Raw genomic sequence first — 26,267 nt, 5'->3', positions numbered from 1 at the left:
CCCCTGACCTCTCTTCCCAACAACACCCTAGGTCTCCCCTTTGGACCAATTGCTTCATCCTTCCAGGCTTGGTCTATTCAGGTGCCGCTGCTTCTCAAAGGTTTCTGCAACACATACCTGGACCTCATAGGTCTTCCACTCCCATCTAGATTTGTTGGCCAGCCTGGGTATTTTTGTAATACCAGGTATGTAGGATTTTTTTAAAAAAAACTTCATCACATTGCATTTAAAGTTGTTTATGTTTTTCTTACTAAATTGTGAGCTTCTTGAGGGCAGTGATTGCAACTTTTATTTCTTTATCCTACTATAATTGATTAACTCTTAAATGTTAAAAGAAAGGAAGAACTTATTACCTAGCTCACAAAATAAAAGCTCATTTTTAAAAAAAGGAATTAAAGTATATTTCAAATGTAAGTTGTACTTCAGAAAGCACTATTCTGAATATATAAAAACTTGATTATCAGAATATAAATTTTTAAGCCTACCATTTTTCTTTAGTATGGTAATTGTAACCTAGTGGCCTGATGGATTTATTGTGCCCTAAAGTATCCAAATTACCCACAGCAAGTAGTTTATTCACTGAAAAGGATCTGACCCATTATCTCATTAATCTTCAAGACATTTCTCTGAAATTTTAGAGAGCAAATGGTATTATCTTCTCATAACAGCTGGTCCACACATATGTTGTGTTTTGGCACTGTATAGTTTCAGCATTATTTTCTCTTTATTTAGATAAAAAATGAAATAAGGCGTGTTTGGTTGTTTTAATACTATTTCTCTGAAACACTCTTAAATATTTAGAAGAAAAATTTGACCTTGACAGTGATAGTTATTTCAGGCCTTTTGTGTTTTATTTTAGCATTTACCTTTTAGTGGGTGTGTGATGGGGATATAGACATTGATGGGAGTGCTTGCATCTATCTAGATGTTAGTTGTGAGGTACTATATGTAAGTTTCTGATATTATTAATACAATCAAAAGAAAATCACCTTTTGGTGGAATCAAAGTTGTATCATAATTTTTTTCTTTCTTTTAGTTACCTAGGTGTTGTTGTTTGCATACATGAAATTGCACAGATGTTGTGTGTTTTCAGTGAACTTTGACAAATACATATTTTTTTGTATCCTCCATTCCAATCAAGATATGGAATTCCATCACCTCAGTAAGTTCTATCCTGACCCTGACTAGGCAGCTCCTCCCTAGTGTTTCAAACATTGTTCAGATTGTAGTTTTGCTTATTCTAGAATTCAGAACTTCCTTAGATTTTAGGAATAGATTCTTTCACTCAGTGTGTTTTTAAAGACTGTACTACTGGGGCTGGGGTTGTGGCTCAGTGGTAGATCACTTGCCTAGCACGTGTAAGGCACTGGGTTCGATTCTCAGCACTGCGTATAAATAAATAAATAAATAAAATAAAGGTCCATTGGCAACTAAAATGTATACATAAAAAGACTGTACTACTGATTCAAACAGTAGCATGGAAGAAGAGAATTAGTGTATTTGACAATGAACCCACATCCAGAACACATAAAGAACTCCTGAAAATTAGTGTTAAAAAGATAACCCAATTTAAAAATAAACAACAAACTTACATACTTCTCAAACAAAGATGTAGCAATGGACTTAGTTTCATTTATGATATTGTTTACACTGTAGAATATTTCCTTTTTATTGCTGAATAGTATTCTACCTACCTGAGCAAATCAGTTTTAAAAATCTATTTTGCAATTTTATTTTTTTCCAAGTTTTAGCTATTATGAAAAAGGCTGCTATGCACATTTGAATATCTTTTTTAAAAAATTGTGGTAAAAAATTCAGAAGTTTATTATGTTTTTGTTTTCTTTTTTTGGTGGTGTTGGGGATCAAACTCAGGGCCTTGCAGATCTCCAATTCATCAACCATTTAGAAGTATATAGTATATTACTGTTAATTCTATGCACATTACTGTGCAGCAGATCTCTAAAAGTTATTTAGCTTGCAAAACTAAAACTCTATACCCATGGGACCAAAGTTCCCTTTCCTTTCCTCCTGCTCCTGGCAATCAACATTCTAATTTCTGATTTAACTGACGTTTGACTAGGTTAGGTGTCTTGTCTGTTTTTTTGAAGTAAGCATTTGTTTTTAAGTTTTATTCATGTAATAGCATAAGACAGGATTTCCTTTTTTAAGGCTCAATGACCTTTTTAAGGCTCTCTAGTAGTGTGTCCTGTAATTTCTTTACCCATTCATCTGGTAATGGGCATTTCAGTTGCTTACAACTCTTGGCTGTCATGAATAGTGCTTCAATGAACAGGGGTGTGCAAATACCTCTTTGAAATCCTAGCTGTAAATGTTTGGATAAATACCCTGAAGAGAGATGTCAGGATCATAGTTCTGTCTTTAATTGAGAGACCTTTACTGGTTTTCCTACTGGCTATATCATTTTTACACTTCCACCAAGAGGGCAAATGGTAACATTTTCTCAACATCCTCAAAAGAATTTGTTATTTTTTACTTCCATTTCCCTGATGATTAGTGATGTTAAACATTTTTTTCAATTTGTTAATGAGCCATTTGTATATATTCTGTGGGAAAATGTCTCGTCAAGCCCTTTGCCCATTTTTAAATTGGGTTTATTTATTTAGGTGCAGTTGTAGAAATTCTTTATATAGTCTGTGTATGTATTCTTTAGCAGACACACACACACACACACACACACACACAATGAATATTTGTTTTTCTAGTCTTTCACTTGCCTATTTATTTTCTTAGTGGTGTCTTTAGAAGAGTAGAATTTTAAATGTTGGCAGAGTTCACTACATCACTTATTTTCCTTTTATGGTTAGTGCTTTTTGTTTCCTAAGAAATTTTCCAGGGTTGTAAAGATAGTCTCCTATAATTTCTTCTAGTTTTAGCTTTTGCTGTTAAGTATAACCAATATGAATGAACGTTTGTTCATAATGTGTAATAAGGGTCAAGATCTCAGCCGGGTGTGATGGCACACACCTGTAAACCTAGCTACTGAGGAAGCTGAGACAGGAAGATTGAAAGTTTAAGGCCAGCTAAGGCAGTTAGCAAGACCCTGTCTCAAAATAAAATATAAAGGGCTGGGGATGTAGCTCAGTGGTAGAGTGTTTGCCTAGTATGTTAAGAGGTCTTGTGTTAAAATATATAAAAGATGGGGTGGCATGGGGAGTTGAGAACTTTTCCCCTCTTATATATATCAGAGGAAGTTCTAGTACCAATTTTTTCACCCTGGTACAGGGCATTAAACCAAAGGGTGTTTTTATCAATGAGCTACATCCTTAGCACATTTAATTTTTTATTTTGAGGCAGGTCCCATGAAATTGCCAAGCCTTACATCAAAATTGTCCTCCTGCTTCAGTACCATCTGTTAATATGACTTTAATTTCCCCAATGAATTGATTTAGAATCTAGGTTAAAAATCATTCAACTGTGTATGTGAATCCTACTCCATTCCATTTAATTATTTGTTTCTTTTTACTCTAGGACTACATTTCTATACTTATTGTGAAATATGTTAAGTCTTAAAATCAGGTAGTAAAGTCCTCTGAGTTTGTTGTTCTTTTTTTCAGTTTATATTGGTTATTTTAGATCTTGTACATTGTTAAATTTATTTTAGAATCAACTTATTATTTTCCTCAAAAGAGCTTGTTAGAAATTTGATATCTATAGACAGTTTGGGAAGAAAGCTATGACAAAACCATAAATATTGTATAATCTGCCATTTAAGTTTTCTTCAGTTTCAGCAAAGGTCTGTGGTTTTCAGAATAAAGATCATCTTTTGATTTTTCATTCAGTATTTCTAGATATTTTTATTTTGGGAGATGAAATTTTACATAGTATTATAGAATCAATTTTAAGCACATAATTTACATACAATAAAATGTATATTTTAAGTGTCTACCATCTCAATCAACATAAAGATTTCTATCATAGGAGAAATTCTTTCCCCTTTGTAGTCAATCCTTCCCCAACTCCATGTGACTATAGATTAGTTTTGCCTTTTCTAGAAATGCATGGGAATGTGTGTTAGATCCATTCATGTTGCATATATCAGTTGTTTGACCCCTGTTATTCCTGAGTACTATTTGATTATCTGAAAATACCTGAAATCGTTAGTTTATTCATCATTTGATGGATGTTTGGGGTTGCTTTCAGTTACTTATTATGAATGTAGCTATTGTGAACATCTTTTTGTGGGAATATGACATCACGTTTAGCATAAAGACCCCAGAGTAGAACTGCTGAGCCATGTTGTAAGCATTGGCTTCAGAAGAAATGGCCAGAGAGTTCTACAAAGTGGTTGTACTATTAATGCTTGAGAGTTCCAATTGCTTTTGGTGTTGTCATTCAAAATTTTATCAGGTGTGAAGTGGTAACCCATTGTGATTTTACTATTGTGTGTCCCTGTGTTACCTGTGAGCCCTTGTTTCCCTGAATGCTGAAGTATAACACCAGAGAAGCACACTGAGACAAGTGTAGAGTGGAAAGTGGAAGGCTTTATTAAAGCATAGCAGAAAAGACTTCCTCCCAGAGGAAGAAAGGCAGAATCCGTGGAAAGGGGAGGTCTTCCCTTTTTTATATCGAAGGTCTTTTTTTAGTCCTCCCACATTCCTGTCCTTTGTTTCCCTATAGTCTGCAGTGATGGAATGCTGGTGGGAAGGCCAAAAGGTAAGAGATACGTGGACTGATGGGGCAGGGAGGAGTAATCTGGGCAGGAAGGGCCTGGGATGGTTTGATTAGCACCTCCCAGTTTGCTGTGAGCTACTTCATTAACAGTGCTTTAGGATGGGTTCTGGGCCTTGTGGGAATTAACATTTCAATTTCCCCAGGTGTTGTTCTGGTTTCCTGGACTCCATTCTCAATATGCTCTTAATTTTCTTTATCTTACTGTTTTAGAGCCGATTTACCTAACTACACTAAATACCTATCTTTAAATCTGGCTTCACCTGCAAACTCGCAAACTCCGTATCTCTTAATATACTGTCATTCGCACATGTGAATGTGTGTGTGTGTGATTGTATGTGTTGTGCATATATATTTTTTGTTTGTCAAGAATTGGTTCATAACTTTTCCCCATGTTTTTATTTGGTTATTTGTTCTCTTATTACTGAATTGTGAGAATTCCTCATATCTTCTATATTAAAGTCTTTTGTTGTGAAATCTTTTCTTCTAGTCTGTGACTTCTTATTTTCTTTGTGGCAGATTTGAAGAGATGAAGATTTTAAGTCCAGTTCTGCATCAACAAAAATGGAGAACACACTCCCATGTGGTTGTTTTTATTTGTTTCTGAATCCTCCTTGCTCTTATTTTTTGAATTCCTCCTCTGTTTGTCATCTGTATTCAGTTCTTAGTTTCTAGTTGCAATCAGTGGGAGAGATTAGATTGTGTGTTCTTACTCCATATTAGTCTGAACCATGCCCCTCATACCCCCATAAAGTAATAGTTTATGTCTTTCCTAAACAGAGAGGAAGTATTGCTCCTACAAGGGAGAGGTCCCAGATGGGTAGTCCTGAACCACTCTCTTTTATATGAACATTGAAGCAACACATGTGCTGAGATTCAAGGAAAATTCCTTAAGTTTTTATAATTTTCATATGGACATGGTTGCTTTAGATGGAGAGAAGTAAATTTTGTGCCCTTCTATAGCATCTCTAACCCATATCATCCTGTAAATTTTCCTAGGCAGGTATGCTATTAAGGTATTTATCAAAGAAAAAATTTAGTTGTTTAAAATCCAAGTAAACATCTTAATTTGGTGGAAGTGATACTAACTTCTGAAAATGTGATGGTTTATATATTGCATAAATTTGTGAAATTTAGGGATTTCGCAGGCATTATTTTCTTCCACGTGAATGCAGATTTTAGATAGCTGATTGTGCCTTTCTTCTTGAATCTGTTATTTCCCTTTACTTCAGACTATTTCTTCTTTTTCTCTTCATTTCACTCATTTTTCTTTTAAATCATGTCTTTCCCCAGAGATATTAGCTTACCCTGTTCTTTTTAGCGTGCACTTAAAAAAAAAATCTATAATAGTGTTTTCCTTTGCAATTACTATGCAGACTCTTCATCTACATTTTAACCTCAGATAATCTTTAATTTTTTTTTTCATTAGCCAGTATGGTGGCATATGCCTATAATCCCAGAGGCTGAGGCAGGAGGATAGCAAGTTAGAGTCGGCCTCAGCAACCCTGAGGCGCTAAGTAACTTAGTAAGACCTTGTGTCTAAATAAAATACAGAAAATAGGGATGCGGATGCAGCTCAGTGGTTGAGTGCCCCTGAGTTCAATCCCCGGGGACCGCCTGCCCTCTCAAATTTCTTTATTAGAGCTTCATAGTTATACATAGTAGTTGGGTTCATCCTGACAAACTCATAAATGCATGGAAATTGATTTTAGTTTATACATCCCCTTCTTTTTTCCCTCCCCCTTTCCCTTCTGTTCTCCCTCCTGTCTCCCAATTTCTTTCCCCTATTGTACTTGACTTACTTCACCCATCTATTAATTTATATTTGACTAGTTCTTTATATTATCCTATCCTTTTTTCTCCCTTTTCTTTATTTTACTCTAGTTTTTGCATATGAGACAAAACATTGGACCTTTGAGTTTCTAAGTTTGGCTTATTTCACTTAGCAAGATATTCTCCATTTCCATTCATTTACTGGCAAATGCCATAATTTCATTCTTTTTTATGGCTTAATAGAACTCCATTGGTGTGTGTGTGTGTGTGTGTGTGTGTGTGTGTGTGTGTGTGTATGTGTATGTTTGTGTGTATCACAATTTCCAAATCTGTTCATTTATTGATGGGCCCCTGGGTTGATTCCATAATTTAGCAATTGTGAATTATGCTGCTATAAACTTTGAGGTGGCTGTATTGCTGTAGTATGTGGATATAAGATATTTTGGGGGAAATCCCAAGGAGTGGGATAGCTGGGTTATATGGTATTCCATCCCTAGGTTTTTGAGGAATCTCCATATTGCTTTCCAGAGTGGTTGTACTAGTCCTATAGTCCCAATAACAATTTACAAGTGTATTTTCCCCCCACAACATTGCCAGCATTTATTGTTGTTCATATTCTTTAAAAAAAAAAAAAAATATATATATATATATATATATATATATATTTAATTGTAGTTGGACACAATACCTTTATTTCACTTGTTTATTTTTGTATGTGGTGCTGAGGATCGAACCCAGGGTCTTGCATGTGCGAGGCGAGCGCTCTACCACTGAGCCACAATCCCAGCCCTTGTTCATATTCTTGATCATCACCATTCTGACTGGAGTGAGGTGAAATCTAAGTACAGTTTTGATTTGCATTTTCCTGGTTGCTAGAGATGTTGAACATTTTTTCATATATTTGTGGCCATTTGTGTTTCTTCTTTTTGAGAAGTTTCTGTTTAGATCTTTTGTCCATTTGTTGATCAGGTTATTAGTTTTTTTTGGTGTTAAATATTTTGTATATTCTGGATATTAATTCCCTATCAAAGGAGAAGCTGGCCAAGATTTTCTCCCTTTCTGTTGGCCTTCTCTTCATGCTCTTAATCATTTTCTTTGCTGTGCAGAAACTTTTTAGTTTGATGGCAACCTACTTATTGATTCTTGGTTTTATTTCTTACACTTTGGGGTTCTTGTTAAGGAATTCAGTGCCAGCATGTATATGATGGAGTGTGGTCTCTGTTTCCTAGCAGTTGCAAAATTTCTGATCTAGTTCCTAAGTCTTGGATCAATTTTGATTTACATTTTATGCTGGGTAAGAGAGAGGAATCTTAATTTCATTTTTCTACATATAGCTATGTAGTTTTCCTAGCATCATTTGTTAAAAGAGTGTTTTTTCTCCAAGATATATTTTGGCACCTTTGTCAAATATCAGATGGCTGTAGGTATGTGCATTTGTCTCTGTTTTCAATCGTGTTCCATTGGTCTTCATGTCTTTTTTGCTGGTTTTGTTATTACAGCTCTGTGGTATAATTTCAGACCAGGCATTGTGATGCCTTCTGCTTTACTTTTCTTGCTTAGTATATATTTGGCTTTTCTGGATCTCTTATTCTTTCAAATGAATTTTAAGTCTGTGAAGAATGTCATTGGTTATTTTGATGGGGATTGCATTGAATCTGTACATTGTTTTTGGTATTTTGACCATTTTGACAATATTGATTCTGCCTATTTAAGAACATGGGATGTCTTTTCTATCTTCTAAAGTTTTCTTCAGTTTCTTCCTTCAGTGTTCCTTAATTTTCAATGTAGACCTTTTTTACCTCCTTGGTTAGATTAAGTCCCAAGTATTTAATTTTGGGGGGGTGCTCATTGTAAATTGGATTGTTTCCCTGATTTATTCCTTGGCTGATTCACTGTTCGAGTATAGGAAAGCTACTTATTTATGGGTGTTGGTCTTGTATCCTGTTACTTTGCTAAACTCATTTATAAACTCCAGAAGTCTTATGGTGGAGTTTTATTTATTTATTTATTTATTTTTTTCCTTTTTTTCTGGTGGAGTTTTTTGAGCCTTGTAGATATAGGATAATATTGTCATCAAATAAATAGTTCGACTTTTTTTTCCCTATTTGTTATCCCTTGATTTCCTTTTCTTGCCTGATTGCTCTGGCTAATGTTTCAAAGACTATGTTGAATAAGAATAGTGAGAGGGGATGGATGGCCTTATCTTGTTCCTGATTTAGTGGAAATGCTTTTTTTTTTTTCCCATTTCTATCATTCCATTTAGTATGATGTTGGTCTTGATTTGTCATAAATGGTTTATACAACATTGAGGTAAGTTTCTTTAATCCCTAGCTTTTCCAGTGTTCATAACATGAATGGGAGTTGGATTTTATTAAAGGCTTTTTTGCATCTGTTGGGATAATTATGATTTTTGCCCTTAATTTTGTTTAAGTGATGAATTGCATTTGTTGATTTGCATATGATGAGCAAATCTTGCATTCCTGGAATGAAACCCACTTGATTGTGGTGTATTATTTTTTTGATGTGATTTTGAATGCAGTTTGCTAATATTTTATTAATAATTTTTACATCTGTGTTCACAGGAATATTTTTCTGTCCTTGATGTGTCTTTGTCTGGTTTTGGTATCAGGATTATACTGGTTTCATTAAATGTATTTGGGAGTGTTCTTTCTCTCTTGATTCCATGGAATACTTTGAGAAAGAATGGTATTAATTCTTATGTAAAGGTCTGATAGAAAAGCCATTAGTTCCTGGGCATTTTTTTTTCTTGGAAGACTTTTCATTGCTGTTTCAATTTTATTATATAATTTTGGTCTGTTTAGGTTTGCTGTATCTTCCTGATTGAATTTGGGCAGATCAAATGTGTCTAGAAATTTGTCAGTGTCTTCCATATTTTCTACTTTATTGGAGTATAAATTTTCAAAATAGGTTCTGATAATTCCGTGTATTTCCGGAGGATCTGTGGTGATATCTTGTTTATTTACTTCTTCTTACTCTTTGTTTAGTTTGGCACAGGGTTTTTAATCTTATTTACCAATTCTTGGTTGCGTTGATCCTGTGTATTGTTTTCTTAATATCATTGAATTTGGCTGTGATCTTAATTATTTCCTGTCTTCTACTGGTTTTTGGGTTAGTTTATTCTTTTCCTAAGGCCTTGAGATAGAGCATAGGGAATCTAATTTTTTAATGTAGGCCCTCAGTGCTTTAAATTTTCTTCTTAGAACTGCTTTCATACTGTCCCAGAGATTTTGATACGTTGTATCTCTGTTCTCATTTGTTTCTAAGAATTTTTAAAATTTCTATCCTCATTTCTTTTTTTAATCCATTTTTCATTTAAGAGATCATTGATCTATCACCATGTGTTCACATGGTTTCTATTATTTTTTTGCTGTTGATTTCTAGCTTTAGTTGATGATGATTTGAATAGGATACATGGGATCCTATTGATTTTATACAGGCAAACACACAGACACAGACATATACGTGTGTGTGTGTGTGTGTGTGTGTGTGTGTGTGTGTAATTTTGGGGGGGAGGGTATTTGCTAAGATTTACTTTGTGGCCTAGAATGTGATCTATTTTGGAAAAAGTTCCATGTGCAGCTGAGAAGGTAAATTCAGATGTTTTTGGGTGGAATATTCTGTAGATGTCTATTAGGTCCATTTGATTTATAATGTTGTTTAGAATGGAGATGTCTTTATTGATTTTATGTTTTAATGACTTTTCTGGCCATAAGGATGGTGAAATCACCCAGTATTATTATGGGATTTAACATCATGGAGTATTTTTTCTGTGTAACTGGGTATGTTGACATTTGTGACATAAATGTTTATTATTGTTATAACTTCTTGTTGGTTTTTCCCTTTACTAGGATGTAGTGGCCTTCTTTAGCTTTTCTGGTTAATTTTTGCTTGAAATCTGCTTTGTCAAATATGAGAAACAAGCAGAGTCCTGCTTGTTTTCTTGGACTTTATGCATGGGAAATTTTTTGGCATCCTTTTACCTTCATCCTGTGGATGTCTTTGTTTATAAAATGACTCTCTTGTAAACAGCATATTTTTTTTTTGCATTATGCATTTTTTATTCCATTCTGCTAATCTGTGTCTTTAAATTAGGGAGTTGAAACTGTTGGGCTTTGGATGTGGCTCAAGCGGTAGCACGCTCACCTGGCATGCGTGCTGCCCGGGTTCGATCCTCAGCACCACATACAAAGAAAGATGTTGTGTCCGCCGAAAACTAAAAAATAAATATTAAAAAAAAAATTCTCTCTCATTCTCTCTCTCTCTCTCTCTCAAAAAAAAAAAAAAAGAAACTGTTAACATTCAGTGTTACTATGGATATGTGTTTATGTTTTCTTGCCATTTTGGTTTTTTGCTGTATTTTATCCTGTCTTGATTCTCATTTAGTGGATTATTCTTCCATTGAATTTCCTCTGTTGGGAACTTTGGGAATTGCTTTTTAGTTTCTCTGAGTGCAGTTTATCTTTGTGTGTTCTTTGTAGTGCTGACTTGGTACTCATGAATTCTTTTAGTTTATTCTTATCATGGAAAGTTTTTATTTCTCCTGGGAATTTGAAAGTGAGTTTTGATGAGTATAGTAATCTGGACTGGCAGTTGTTTTCTTTTAGGACTTTAAGGCAAAACCCTCCTTGATTTTAGAGTCTAAGGTGAAAAATCAGAAGTGAGCCATATTGGTTTGCCTCTAAATGTGACCTGGAATTTTTCTTTTGTAGCCTTTAATATTCTTTCCTAATTTTCTGTGTTAGGCATTTTGAGTATGTCTTGGCAAGCTTCTTATATGACTAGGAATATTTGGGGTGATATAAGCCTCCTGGATATATATGCCTGTCTTTTTTTCTGATATGGGATCCTGTTTTCTGTAAGTATCTCATTGAAAGTGTTCTTTATGCCTTTACTTGGTGCCTCCATTTTCTCTTCTCCAGTGAGTTTCAGATTTGATCTTTTATAGTCATCTCAGAGTTCTTGTATATTCTGATCATTTTCTATAACTGTTTTCCGTTCACTGTCTTCTGTGTACTCAAGATCATATAGCCTGTCCTCAGTGCCTGAAGTTTTGTTTTCAAGGGCTGAGGTTCTGATTTTTATGAAATCTAATCTGTTAGTGATACCTCCAAAGGAGTTTTTAATTTGATTGATTGTGTCTTTCATTTCCAAGAGTTCTGCTTGGTTTCTTCTATTTCTTTATTAAAATGGCCTTCCCTTTGGCCTTCCAACTCAAATGCCCCCTGGGTGCAGTCTATTCTGTACCTGTTTCACTCATATTCTGTCAGGCCCAGTCTAGGTTCCTCAGTGGGCCATGCCAGTATATTGTAGCAATGGTGTGGTTTTGGTTTTGGTTTTTAAATAAAATCTCTGGGATCCTGCAGTTGTTGCAGTGGCGCCCTCACCCAAAGATGGCTCCTGCTTCAGCTCCCATAGCCAGTTGAGATACACAGCATGCTTTTCAAGCACCAGCATGCAGTGCAGCTTCTGTATCATCTATGATTAAGCAACATTTTTTTACCTCAGGTTTTTCGGAACCAAGACTATGGTTCCTCTTCCTGTTTGTGGTGAATCCACATCGACTGGGTCAGCTCTGATGCATTCTTTCTTCTTTGTTTATTGTACAAGATTTCTGAGTCCCTAAGCTGCTTTGAGTGGCCAATATTAAATTTTAGTGAAATCCCTTTCACCCACCCTACTGAGAAGATATGCACCTGCTACTTTGGTCCCATGCCACAGTGCAGCTTAGGATATAGCTTCCAATGCTCCACCATCTTCATCAACCTCAGATTATCTTAATCTTTTGTCAAACATTCCCAGTGATGAGACAAATTTTAATATAGTTTTGTCTTCAGTAGTAAACAAATGAATAAATACTAAATAGGATTCCACAGCTTTCGCTTCTAATTTGTTGTTTTGTAAAAATATTACATTCTTTATGGGTACTAATTAGAAAAAAATTAGGAATTATCCTGTTAAGTCTCCTTTTAAAAAATATTTTTAGTTGTAGATGGACACAATATCTTTATTTTACTTATTTATTTTTTTGTGTTACTAAGGATTGAACCCAGTGCTTCACACATGCTAGGCAAGTGCTATTTAACCCCAGCTCCCATCCTGTTAATTCTTATTGATTTTTTTTCTCTTTAAAATAAGTCAGATTTTCTTTCTTAAACTTTTCCACTACCATTTTTTACTTGAGACCCTAATTACCATTCTTTTTTTTCCTTTATCTGTTTTATAAAAGGCAAGTACTTAAAAGTAGAAAATGTAGATAAAAGGAAAAAATTTACCTATATTTACATGACCCAGAGTCAACTAAATATCTGAATCTTTTAATGTGTGTCTTTCTAGTCTTTTTAATATTGTTGTACACACGGTTTTTAATGTATACTGTACTTCAAGTGGGATTTATTGTACATTGTATTTTATAAATTGCTTTTTTTCACTTAATGTATAACTTGTATCACAAGAGAATTCTGCACCTTCATATCAGCTCTTTTCATACTAGAACCTCACATTTTTGTCAGATGTTTTTTCTGAAATGTAGTTAAGGTCCTTATATATCCTTGTTTAGATCCCTTCTGTGGCATACTGTTACTTACACAATGAGTTTCATATTTATTAACCGGAGGAGCACATGAGAATATACAGTACAGTATGGAAGGGATCATCATTACACTGGTAGAACAAAGGAGAACAAGTAGAAACACCCAGCCATTCCTAAGAGTGTGGCCATAGCAACATAAAGAAAGGACTTTTAGTTGGTACTCGAAAGACTGCTGAGTTAACCAGGCTTGGAGAAAGCGGGTATGTGGCGGGATTTGAGGGCTAGAGATGAAAAATCTTCCTGAAAGGTACTCTAGGTAAAGCCAGAGACCTCCAGAGGCTAGAGAAAGCAGGACTTAATTAAAGAAATTTGTGACTGTGGGAAATGGTGAATGATGGCTGGAGAAGTGAAAAGAAACTAGGTCCTCTTGTCTAGAATCTGGAAGCCCCATTTAATTACTGCCTGTTACATGGGATCATACTTTTTCAACCAGAAGAAACCCATTGGTCTCTAAATTGTTGTGGCACTTAATCATTCTCCTCTCAAGGCACTTATCTCACTCTAAATCTAATCTTCTTTTTTAATTTATGCATCACAATGTCTTATAAATTTTCAAGTTCCTTGGAAGGAGGGATCGTGCCTGAACATTAGCTTGTTTTCATTGCTTATAGTAGGTGGTTAATGATTGTACATACAACGGACAGACGATAAGTAAATTTAGCAGATATTTGTGAAAAGAAAGATAAGGAATGTTGTCCAGGTTTACTTCATTCACTCTTCCTGACCTCAGGAGGCAAAATAGAAATACGCATCATATTCAGAAATAATATTCCTTTGAAAAGTCTAATGTTATCTTCCATGATAAGCTCTTGTGTTAGGTATAAAGTTCCACATCTGTAAAAGTGATAGAATGTGAATTCCCTTGAGATATGTGATGTTTTAATAGTATGAAATATATTACTTCTTTAATGTAGTAGACAACATGCAAATTACATTGTATTATGATTTAGTGATCTCTCAAGGCTAGTCAGTCTTAATAAAAAATACCACTTTTGTATAATATATGTTCTTTGAGTTTTTACATTTAATAATTATTTCAAATCTATTCAGCAAATATAATGGATGGAGAATTAAGCACAATTTTGCTTTATGAATCCTTCTTTGAAGGTGCCTTTGGGAACCCTCTTTTGTAGTTTTGTATTTGAATCATGCAACATTTCAGAAATATAAACATTTCCTGCTGAATCTCTTATGCCAGATAGTTAAACTGGAGTGTTTCTGCTGCCTATTCAAAACAAGTCCTGATAATTTATTTTAATTCCATAAAATGCTGATGGCTTATCATCATCATCATCATCATCATCATCAATAGTGTTATTGTACTTTATTCATTTAAGTGTCAGTCAGCATTGCTGTCAATGCTTTGTGGACTTTTAGCTGTTGACAAATATTATGTTGGTATTATATCAGTTCCCCAACATGTAAAGAAATGTGATTAGTTGAAACCTCCAAATAGACTAAGAATTGAGAGTATATACTTGTTACAACTATTATAACTTAAAAACATTTCAAGTTTTTTATATACACTTTCAATTTGTATTGCATCATTATTAGTTATATACCTATCATAATAAATTATCCCAAAACTCAGTGGCTTAAAATAATATCTATTATTTTACTATTTATATGTCTATGAATACAGGCAAGACTTAACTAGAACTTCTGGCTCAAAGTCTCTCACAAGCCTGTAATCATGGGGTCAGCCAAACTTCAGTCAACTCCAGCCTTGACTGGAGAAGGATCTGCTTTCCAAGCTCACTCACGTAGTTGTTGGCAAGTTTAGTTCTTTGCCGGCTGCTGGCCAGCAGCCTCCCTCCTGATTCCATGCCATGAGAGCTTCTCCATAGGGCAGCATACAACATGGCTGTTGGCTTCATTAGACCTAAAAAGCGAGGAAGAGAGAAAGAAAGAAAACACAAACAACACAGCCTTTTGTAACCTAATCTCAGAAGCGATATCTCGTCACTTACAGTGTAGAAGAAGCAAACCACTAGAAACCAAGTGCAGTGGTGTATATCTATAATTCCAGGCACCTGGGAGGTTAAGACTGAAGAATCCTAAGTTCCATGCTAGTCTTAGCCAATTAATAAGGCCCTCAACATTTTAGTGAGACCCTGTCTCAAAATAAAAACTAAAAAAAGCTAGAGATATAGCTCAATGGTAAAGTGCCCCTGGGTTAAATCCCTAGCTAAAAATAAATAAATAAATGATCCACTAGATTCAGCACATACTAGAGAGGCAAGAATATTGGGAAGTGTAGATTATTGGGGGCCATCTACAGTTAAGAAGACATTTTAAAACCATGCATTTCTATTTATTTTATGATGAGATTATACTCTGAATCAGTTTGCATTCATGTATATGTAAGTATTAAACATTTAGGATAACCAGAGACCTACATTATAGTGAATACATGAAATGAGAAGTTTAGGCTCTTACAGGATGATCTCTTCCTATCTTTATTCCTCAGATGATTAGGCTGCCCTTCCTCAGTCCTGGAAGATTCTTTGACTGGAGGGTCTGTCCTTTCAAGACTCTCCCCTTCTATATCACTTGTTTAAACAATGGTTTCAGCTTACATTCTTCCTCGAATCACATAGATACGCATTTTTGTACATTTAGATTTTACATCTTTAAAATTAGTATTCACAGTTCAACTTCAGAGAAGTCTCAACTTTTATCAGCTAGTTAATTTGAAGCAAGAGCTGTAGGTCTTATGCAGTGGTTACAGTATTCCCCACTGACCTAGCCACTTTGTTAATGACCCAGGGCTCTCAACTCCAAGCAGAACCAAGCCTTCACAGCCTGAATCACTTCAATTTAGTATCATAGATCCATAGATGCCAGATTAAACATCCCGAGAACCATTCTGGTCTCTAGAGATGTCACAGGCCAAATCGTATCTCCTCATTTCATTCTCTGCATTTGACTCACTTGAGTTCTTAGGACTAAACAGAAATACTTAGTTGGACTGCATTAAGAGTTAGATTCATTGGGGCTGGGGTTGTGGCTCAGTAGTAGAGCACTTGCCTAGCATGTGTGAGGCACTGGGTTCGATTCTCAGCACCACATATAAATAAATTAATAAATAAAATAAAGGTCACCACATATAAATAAATTAATAAGTAAAGTGAAGGTCTATCAACAATTAAAAAAAGTTTAAAAAGATTCAGATTCACATGCAAAGCATTTGGAATATCGTACATGGCATTAGACATTTCAGCAGAATGATTAACTTTTCTATTCCAATTTATCAGGAACAGGTTCTTTTTTAAAAAAACCTTTTTATTCCAGTTAGTTATACATGACAATAGAATGTACTTTGATAGAGGATAATTTCTCAATCTTCTGATTGTACATGATGTAGAATCCCTCTGGTCGTATAGTTATATATGTATATATATATAGGGTAATAATGTCTGATTCATTCCACTATCCTTCCTACCTCCTTACCCCCTCCCCTCCCTTCATTCACCTCTATCTAACTACAGGTTCTTATATTCAAACAGTGGCCAGTTCTTATTGTGATCCATGTTGTTTTGATTGTGCTTGGGATTTAATTTATAGGAGTGACTAATAATAGGAAGAGGTAGATACTATTGAAAAAAGTTTCAGTACTTAGAGTTCTCAAGAGAAAGGTACACACTGTAACATTCAGGGCTATGTAGGGAAGTATCCTGGTCAGTCAGAAGGCAGAAGAAGTGAAGGAAAAATCATGACTCAGATCTTTTGTTGTGCTTTCCTTGGGAAGGAATGAGCTGAGCTGAGTGAGGCAGGAGGACAGGTTTAGGATTGGTGGAGTTAAGTAATTTTGTTGGGCTCTGAGTGATAGAGGTGATCTCAGTCCTTGACCCTGAGGTGTTTAAGACGGGGCATATCTGCTTAGAGTGTGAGAGTGAGTTAAAGAGCTGGGAACTGGGGCTTGGATGGGCTGGTTTGCATATGAAAGGTGGACTAACAGGGCCATTTGCTGGCCATGGCTGTTAGTAATTTTTAATTACTAACTCTGGGAGCAGCAGTCTGTCCTCAGCTAGCAGGGCTTCTATGCATATCAAAGCTTGATAAATATATAGAAGTTAAAAAATGATTAATATATTCTGTACTAATAAGTGGAAAATACAACATTGTGTTTCAGAACATCCCTCCATTATGATAAGTGTTTCAAAATGCAGGTACCTTCAGCCTTCCTGACATGCAAGTGGTAAAGTCACTGTAGAGTTTTCCTTTTCTCCTGTACCTCAACAGTTTCTCATCCCTTTCCAGTTATAAGTATTGAGGTGCTAGTTAGAACACTCCTTCTGTATGACCCATTACCCCCCCCCCCATCTCTACCTTTCATTTTGAGAGTGGCACCTGGGCTGACTAATATACTCTCTCTACCCCTGAAAAAGCAGCTCAAAATGGGCTGTGGTGGTATTTTCAAGTATGATATGATATCAGATGCTTAAAATCTAAGGAGCGATGTTGTTATGGAATACAGAAATAATTTTATTGAAGTAATTAGGCTGTGTCTTAATCTAACCGATTTTATGTTTTTCAATAACCAGGGCAGTTTACTTATTCAGTTCTCCATCGGTATCCTAAAAAACATTGCTAGAACTGACTATTGAGTTTCTCTGTTAATGACAAAATTTTCTTTTTTAAAAAATATTTATTCTTAATTTTTAGGTGGACACAATATCTTTATTTTACATTTATGTGGTGCTGAGGATCGAACCCAGTGCCTTGTGCATGCTAGGCGAGCGCTCTACCACTGAGCCACAACCCCAGCCCCCTCTTTTGTGTTTTCAAGAGTGATTCATCCTCTTTCTCTCTTCCATTCCTTCTTTCCCCCACTGTTACTGTCACATGAAGGATATGAGAATTATCACCCAGGATCAAACTTGATTCACTTAATTTGCATAGATTATAAAAGGTTATATATGGTTGGGCTCTTCTGGAAGCAGGCCCTAAGCCAAGAATTTAAGTGAAAGTGATTTATGAAGGAAATCACAGGATAAACCAGTAAGGAAATGAGGAAAAAGAGGATAGTGAGGGGAAAATACAGACATAGGTCATATTTCTCTAAAGTCCCAGATTCCACAGGATTGGGATCGGATCTGGAGTGTAATCTACATCTCAGAATTTGCTGTACATGGAGATTTTTTCCTATCTGTTTCACTGGTTAATCTTTAGCTGTAGGGAAGGTTTCTTGAGTGCCCAAGAGCTATCTTCTGGAGTCCTTTAAGAATGAACCATATATTAACAAGGAAGAATGGCTAAATTCAGGGACCAGGTGCACAGACCTGGGAAAAGAGATCTAAGAATATTTAGATAGGACCCCAGCAGTGTTCACCACAAAGGTTAAAAGTGGTCAGAGTCAGAATATCAGAATATTAATCCAACATGTTCCCTTCCTTTTACATTTGAGAGACTTGATATAAAGGTAAAATGATTTGCCCCAATTTCTACAGTTGCCTAATAACAGAACAGGATTAGAACCCACATGACCTTACTCCCTAACCAATGAATGCTCTTTTGCAGCAGCTGATGTGACAAAGGATGTTGGCTGAAATAATGTTTTAATTGTTACCATTACACCTCAGTTCTCTTTAACATTGTAATTATTCATTCAAACTTTTAAAAACACATTTTGAATCAACTTTATTAGATTATATGGTATAATAAATTGATCTATAATATATATATATGTATGTATGTATTTTTTATTGTAGATGGACACAGTACCTTTATTTTATTTATTTATGTGTGTTGCTGAGGATCAAACTCAGTGCCTCACACATGCCAGGCAAGCAGTCTACCACTGAGCTACAATTCCAGCCCAAATCGCATCTATTTTCAGTATATAATTCATGAGTTTGGGCAAATGTGTACCATGTAACCATTGCAATAATCAGCGTTTCTTTCATTACCTCAAAAAGAACATTTGTGTTCCATTGTAACAAGTACTTCCCAGACTGCTGGGTCCAGACAACCACTGATCTGCTTCCTGTCATTAGATTCAGTTTACTTCTGTCTGGGATTTCATATAAATGGAAACAAGCAGCATGTACTCTTTTGTGTCTGCCATCTTTCCCTCATCATGTGTTTGAGATTCATACACGTTGTATGTTAGTATTATGCTTTCTTTTATTGCTAAGTGGTATTTCATTGTGTGGTTATACAAAAATTTACTTTGACTTGTAATGGACAGTTTTGTCTATTATAAGTAAAGCTGTTAATGAAAATTTGTATACAGGTCTTTTTTGTGGATATGTATTTTCATATCTCTTGGGCAGATAACAAGTTATTGAGTTACTGGGCTGTATGGTAATGGCTAAGTTATACCTCCCACACCCAAATTATGGTATTTTACATTTCTAGTATCCATGAATGAGAGTTCAGTTGTTCCATATCCCATCACTTGACGTTACTGTTTTAAAATTTTAGTCATTTTAGTTATGGTGTGGTGGTATCACTTCATAGTTTTAACTTGCATTTCCCTGATGATTGATGATGTTGAGCCTCTTTTTACCTGTGTCCTAGCCATTGGGATGGACTGTGTGTGTGTGTGTGTGTGTGTGTGTGTGTGTGTGTGTGTTTATTTCAGGACTTTATTCAGGACTGTGATAGCTGTTTTATCCAGATTATGCTTATTCTATCATCTTTACATTTTCAAGTTTCTTTCTACTAATTGATTATTCTCCTGGCTGTGAGCCATATATTTGTTTTGTTTTATCCTATCTAGTAACTTTCTAGTGGATGCTGAAAAGTAGTTACTTTTTTTGTTTGTTTGTTTGTTTGGTTATTCCTGGGTGCAAGTTTTTTTTTATCCTTTAAAAAGAGTTTTCTACTTATCCCACCACCACCACCCACTCAATAGAGTACTTAAGTTACCTGATTCTTTAGATATTTGTTTTAGAGTTTTATAGGTCATATTCAAAGTAGCTTTTGCTCTGTGTCTTACTTAGCACCAAGACTAGAGTATAACTCCATAGTTGTTGCCACTGAATTTCCCAGATGTTTACTGTAGCCACTTGCCTCTGGCTAGTCACAATTTGAACCTGGCATAGCCCTGCATGTGCTTGAGAATTTCTACTTACAGAGCTCCAATTATTGTTTGCCTGGCCTTATGTGTTGCCCCCATTTGTGCATCTTAGTATTTACCCAGAAACTTAATACAGCTCCTCTACAAATTTCTGGATCTTCTATAACTCCATTCTACAAATTCCATCTATCAGGGCCCTCCTGAAATCTGTGCTCCCTCCGTAATTTAGCAGGACCTCCTTTCTCTGCTCAGATTATCCCTTTTGCACTGCTGTCCAAAAATATTTTCAGGCAGAAACGTGGAGGTAATCTTAGAGTTCATTTTCTTTCTTTTAGAGATCATAGTCCTGTATTACCTGTTGTCTAATATCTGAGAATCATTGTTTCATAAATGCTTTTTAGTTTTCTAGTTAGTGGCCCTGTATCATGGTCTTCAACATGCTTTTTAAAAAAAATTAAATCTCCACTTCATGTAATCTGTGTGTATCAAACCTCATGTATTTTCTATATTAAAGGTAACCTCCTTTTTTCCCCACATTATCTGCAGGTTGTATTTGGTGTTATTGGGGTACACCCAGGCAAAATATTCTGGGAGAGTCAAAATCTTAAGTCATAATACCCTGACTTTTAAAATATTTATATTTATGAAATATAACATGGAAAGTACACAGTTGAAAATATATAGGTCGAACAAATAATTTTGTAATGTGACAAGTGAAAGAAACAATATTGCTAGCACCCAAGAAGCCTCTCTTACATAATCTTCCCAATCATAACCCTTCCTCTGCCTGGAGACAGCTACTACCCTGTCTCACAGTGGAGGTATAGTACATATCTGTAGACATAGGTGAGATTCCTTAGCCAACCTGCACTAGCCTTCTTGTGAATTAACAACCACTGCCCAGTCCCTTGAAAACACCATGGTATCCCAGTGCCAAACACCAGTGTACCCCAACTTCTTGGCTCAACATGTCACAAAAACATTTGTCTATTATAAAATTTTTTAAAAAATCAGGATGGTCTGTATCCTTTTGTTTTCATTTTTATTTATGCTTTGTGGCTTACCAAATAGTGAAGAATTAATTTCAAGTTTAAAAAAGAAGCATAAATTGCTATGGAGGACCCCAGATGAAGAGTTGCTGGCAGTTTGAGGGGTTGTCAGGGGGGCTTCATGTAAGAGATAGCATATGAGCTTCATTGTAAAGCAGTGGTTCTCAGATTTGGACGTTCATTTGGGTCCTCTGAAGAGCTTTTAAACTACCAGAACACTGGGCTTGTGGCTCAGTGGTAGAGCACTTGCCTAGCATGTGTTAGGTCTGGGTTCAATCCCCAGTATCAAACAAATAACTCACAAACTACATTTAAAAAAAAAATGAAAGTAAGCCTATCAGAGGCTGTATTCGACCTGAAGAGGTTTTATTGGTCTAGAAATTTTTACAGAGTCTCTAAGTGATTCAAGTATGCAGAATCAAGTACCTTAGAATAGAGTGTTCTCCTTAAGCCAGGAACTGGGGGTTTGTTTGTTTTTCATTTTATACTCTACCATGTACTGACTGATATTTTGATAAAATATAATAAAGATGAATTACTAGAAAAAATTAAAAACAAAATAATGCAAACCCCAATATTATTAGATTCTACAGATATACAATAACTGAATAAAATTGATATGAAAATTTCAAAATGTTGACTCTTGATTTTCTACTTATTGTCATGGACAGGAAACTGAACTCATGTATTGTTAGTAGTCTGTGAACCAGATTTGGAGTGGCATTGATGTAGAGGGCAGACCCTTAGGAGTCCTATATTAATGGAATCATGGGCAAGCAAAGTGAGTTGAGTACAGAGTGTACAGGGCCTCAAATGCTGTAATGAATAGCTTGCCTTTTATTCTGTTGGTGAGAATTCTCAAGAGAATGATCTGGTTGCCATCCCACTTCACCTACTCTTGCTGGGCATTCAACCTAGGGGCTCACACTTGCTAGGCCAGCATTCTATTACTGAGTTCCATCCCCTCTCCTGAATGGCAACTTTTGTATGATGGATTTATAGTAAGAAGGTATTATTGGCAAGAAACTGAAAATGAAGGGGTAGGGGTTGGAGATTTGGCAAAATAAAAAACAAAAACTCTTGAATTTTTGGAGAAATCACTCCAGAAATGCTAATAAACTTTTTAGAGGATACGAGAATTTAAACTAGGTAGTCCCTTGAGCTTAAATCCTCTAAACACTGTTAAATTGTAAAACAAAGCAAACCTCACCTTTTATATTTTCAGAAACCACGCAGATAGAAGATCCAAGAAAACAATGGCGAGGGGAACAGGAGAAAATGCTCAAGGACTATCTCTCAGTGGCTCAGGATGCACTCAGGACACAGAAGGAGCTGTACCACGTGAAGGAACAAAGACTGGCTTTGGCCCTAGATGAATATGTACGATTAAATGATGCTTATAAGGAAAAGTCAAGTTCTCACACAAGCCGTAAGTACAGTGTGGCTGTTCATACTTTAGAAATGAAGATGGGGTTGTAGATAATAGAAGGCCAGTTGCACTTTTTTTTTTTTTTTTGAGCCCTTTTCCTTTCCTAGGCAAGAAGAATTCCTCTAAGCCATGAGAGGTGAGGGAACCTTACAGATTTCTCAGTAAAATATCTCAGACCCATTCCAGATAAAAGTTTCCCCATTTGGGAATTATGCATACCTTCTGTTTTTACTCTTGCCTCTTATAATGCTTTTTATTCATTGATGAGTTGATTTGTACTTTTTCAGAACAAGGCAAGTCATTTGGCTCCATTTGCTACTCTTGTACAATATTTTTAGTGATGAGAAACTGGAACTATTAGTTAGAACAAAGTTTCTGCACACTGCCCCCCCCCCCCCATTTACTTCTCCTTTATCTTATATATGGATAATCTGGAGCTGATCCTTTTAAAAGAAGCAGTTTTGATGGGCTTGGAAGTTCTACTTAAATTATAAGTACATGCAAAATGTAAATCCCTGATTAGCTGCATCTGCAATATAGTCCTCTAAGGACATAGTATATATACAATCTAGAATAAATTAATTTATGGTATTTCTCTTTCATGAGTTTTAAAATAATTATAGAGGTTTGAAGATTAATTTTATATTTAGGTGTCTGAATGACAAAGGAATTGCAAAAAGAAAGTAAGTATCCACTGAAGAATATAAATCTTCTTTTTAGAGTCAGTAAATTCTAAAGTGAGAGAACTAGTTAGGCAACTTGAAAATAATTATTCTTTCTTTTTTTCCTCTTGCAAAAGTATTCTCAGGGTCTTCATCCAGTACTAAATATGATCCTGATATTTTAAAAGCTGAGATCTCCACTACACGATTAAGGGTAAGATTTTTTTATTTTGGTTGGATGCATAGATACTAAAGGTCATGGAAGGGAGGTTAGTTAGTGATCGTCTCCTATCTCCATTTGGTATAGCAGACTTTTCCACTTTTCCCTGCTGAGTGGTCTTTTTCCCTTTGTTTAAACAAGTTCAGAATCTGTGATTGAGACAATCTTCGTTCCATTATTGGGATTTATTATTAACAGAATTTAAATCTTGATAACTTACTTTCTTTCATTGTGCTACGTTTTGTCTTTTAGAGCTAAATCAAGTTGTTCTTTCGTGAAACAACCTAGTATTTAAAGATGACTGAAACTTAGGTCATAATGTCATTCCTCTTTGAAGTCAGACTTTATTAGTTCCCCACAATTCTTCACACAGGAGTGTTTCCTAATATTGGCCTGAAATCTTTTTGATCAAATAGCTGTTAAGACCAGAACTTGTTTTTCCTTGATTGGGGGGTGTCTTAACGGCTGTTCACTAAGCAAATTAATAAATGTAACCAATACCAAGATCATAAAATAGATTATTACTATAACCACAGAAGTTTCCATTGTGTCCCCTCATTGTCATTACTTTTCATTATGACCCCCTAAAAACAATACTTGTTAACATTGCAGGTTAATTTTTTGTCTTTTTTGTAATTTGTAAAACTGGAATGTTACCATCTGTAGTATTTGATGGTTTCTTTTGTTCAATAGCATTTCAAGATTCATCCAATCTGCTTTTATTGCTATACAACATTCTACTTTGGTGTACACACCATAAATTCTTTATATCCCTTTTACAATTGTTATATATGTAGTCAGCTTTTCATTATTGTGACCAAAATACCTGACAAGAACAACAGAGGAGGAAAAGTGTATTTTGGCTCACAGGTTCAGTACATGGTCACTTGACTCCATTGCTATGAATCTGAAGTGGGACAGAACATCATGGTGGAAAGGCATTATGGAGGAAAACTTCTCAGCTCTTGGCAGCCAGGAAGCAGAGAAAGAGTACAGGGAGCCAGGAACAAAATATATAATCCTCAAGTCATCCCCCAGTGACCTACTTCTTCCAGCCATGTGCCCACCTGCCTACAGTCAGTTACTACCCAGAGCATTAATCCATAATTATTAATCCTCTGACTAAGTGATAGCTCTCATAATCTAATCTAATCATTTCATCTTCTGCATTAACGCAAGAGCTTTTGGAGGACACATCACATCCAACCTATAACAATATACATTACAGTTTATTGCCAGTTTCTTACTGTTAGAGTTACATGTTAATGTACACATCTTTTATGTATATCTTTTGGTGCACAAATTGTGTGTGTGTGTGTGTGTGTGTGTGTGTGCAGGAGTTGAATTGCTGTGTCAAAAAATACACATTTTAGGGTTGGCAATATAGCTCAGTAGTAGAATGGTTACCTAGAATATATGAGGCCCTAGGTTTGGTACCCAGCACCTGAAAAACATAAAAGAAAAAGCACACTTTAGTGGGTACTATCAGGTAGTCAGCCCTTCTTACTTCCTAATATCTGTACTTAAGGGTCTAAGTTAATTTATATACATGACTTTTGCCTACATTACAGAAGTTTTGAATTTTTGTATTTTTTTATAATTCAGTTCCCAAATATTTTATTTCTTTATGATTTCTCATAAAAGTTTATTCTTTAATTTTTACATAATTGGAAATTTTCTTTTATTAATGATTTCAGCTTAATTCTGATATTTTTTTTTCAGTGTACGAATTTGTTTGATTATTCCTGGTTTCTAGTTACTTGCACATTGGCATGAAAAATATTCTGACCAAAATAATCTCAATATTTTAAATTTTCTTTTTTTATTGTTGGTCATTCAAAACATTACATAGTTCTTGATATATCATATTTCACAGTTTGATTCAAGTGGGTTATGAACTCCCATTTTTACCCCGTATACAGATTGCTGAATCACATCAGTTACACTTCCATTGATTGACATATTGCCATTCTAGTGTCTGTTGTATTCTGCTGCCTTTCCTAACCTCTACTATCCACCCTCCCCTCCCCTCCCCTCCCCTCTTCTCTTCTCTCTCTACCCCCTCTACTGTAAATCATTTCTTCCACTTGTATTATTCTTCCCTTACCCCTTACTTCCTCTTGTATGTAATTTTGTATAACCCTGAGGATCACCTTCCATTTCCATGCAATTTCCCTTCTCTCTCCCTTTCCCTCCCACCTCTCATCCCTGTTTAATGTTAATCTTCTTCTCATGCTCTTCGTCCCTACTCTGTCCTTAGTTACTCCCCTTATATCAAAGAAGTCATTTGGCATTTGTTTTTTAGGGATTGGCTAGGTTCACTTAGCATAATCTGCTCTAATGCCATCCATTTCCCACCAAATTCTATGATTTTGTCATTTTTTACTGCAGAGTAATACTCCATTGTGTATAAATTCCACATTTATTTTATCCATTCATCTATTGAAGGGCATCTGGGTTGATTCCACAGTCTAGCAATTGTGAATTGTGCTGCTATGAATATCGATGTGGCAGTATCCCTGTAGCATGCTCTTATTAGGTCTTTAGGGAATAGACCGAGAAGGGGAATAGCTGGGTCAAATGGTGGTTCCATTCCCAGCTTTCCAAAAATCTCCATACTGCTTTCCAAATTGGCTGCACCAATTTGCAGTCCCACCAACAATGAACAAGTGTACCCTTTTCCCCACATCCTCGCCAGCACTTGTTGTTGTTTGACTTCCTAATGGCTGCCAATCTTACTGGAGTGAGATGGTATCTTAGGGTGGTTTTGATTTGCACTTTTCTTGACTGCTAGCGATGGTGAGCATT

The 26,267-nt window shown here is 35.6% G+C and overlaps 1 protein-coding gene across 2 annotated transcripts in view; it reads left to right on the top strand.

Moving 5' to 3' along the window:
- Nucleotides 1-26,267, top strand: part of Wwc2 (WW and C2 domain containing 2) — a 225,408-nt gene that overhangs the window by 93,978 nt on the left and 105,163 nt on the right. For both annotated transcript variants that reach the window (XM_026400593.2, XM_026400594.2), the window contains exons 3-4: nucleotides 22,374-22,577; nucleotides 23,377-23,453. In XM_026400593.2, coding sequence (XP_026256378.1) covers nucleotides 22,374-22,577; nucleotides 23,377-23,453 — 281 coding nt within the window. The remainder of the gene's footprint in view (nucleotides 1-22,373; nucleotides 22,578-23,376; nucleotides 23,454-26,267) is intronic.

Source organism: Urocitellus parryii, chromosome 14, assembly GCF_045843805.1.
Source record: "Urocitellus parryii isolate mUroPar1 chromosome 14, mUroPar1.hap1, whole genome shotgun sequence".
Lineage (NCBI taxonomy): Eukaryota > Metazoa > Chordata > Mammalia > Rodentia > Sciuridae > Urocitellus > Urocitellus parryii.
This window is presented reverse-complemented; position numbering and strand designations above follow the sequence as displayed.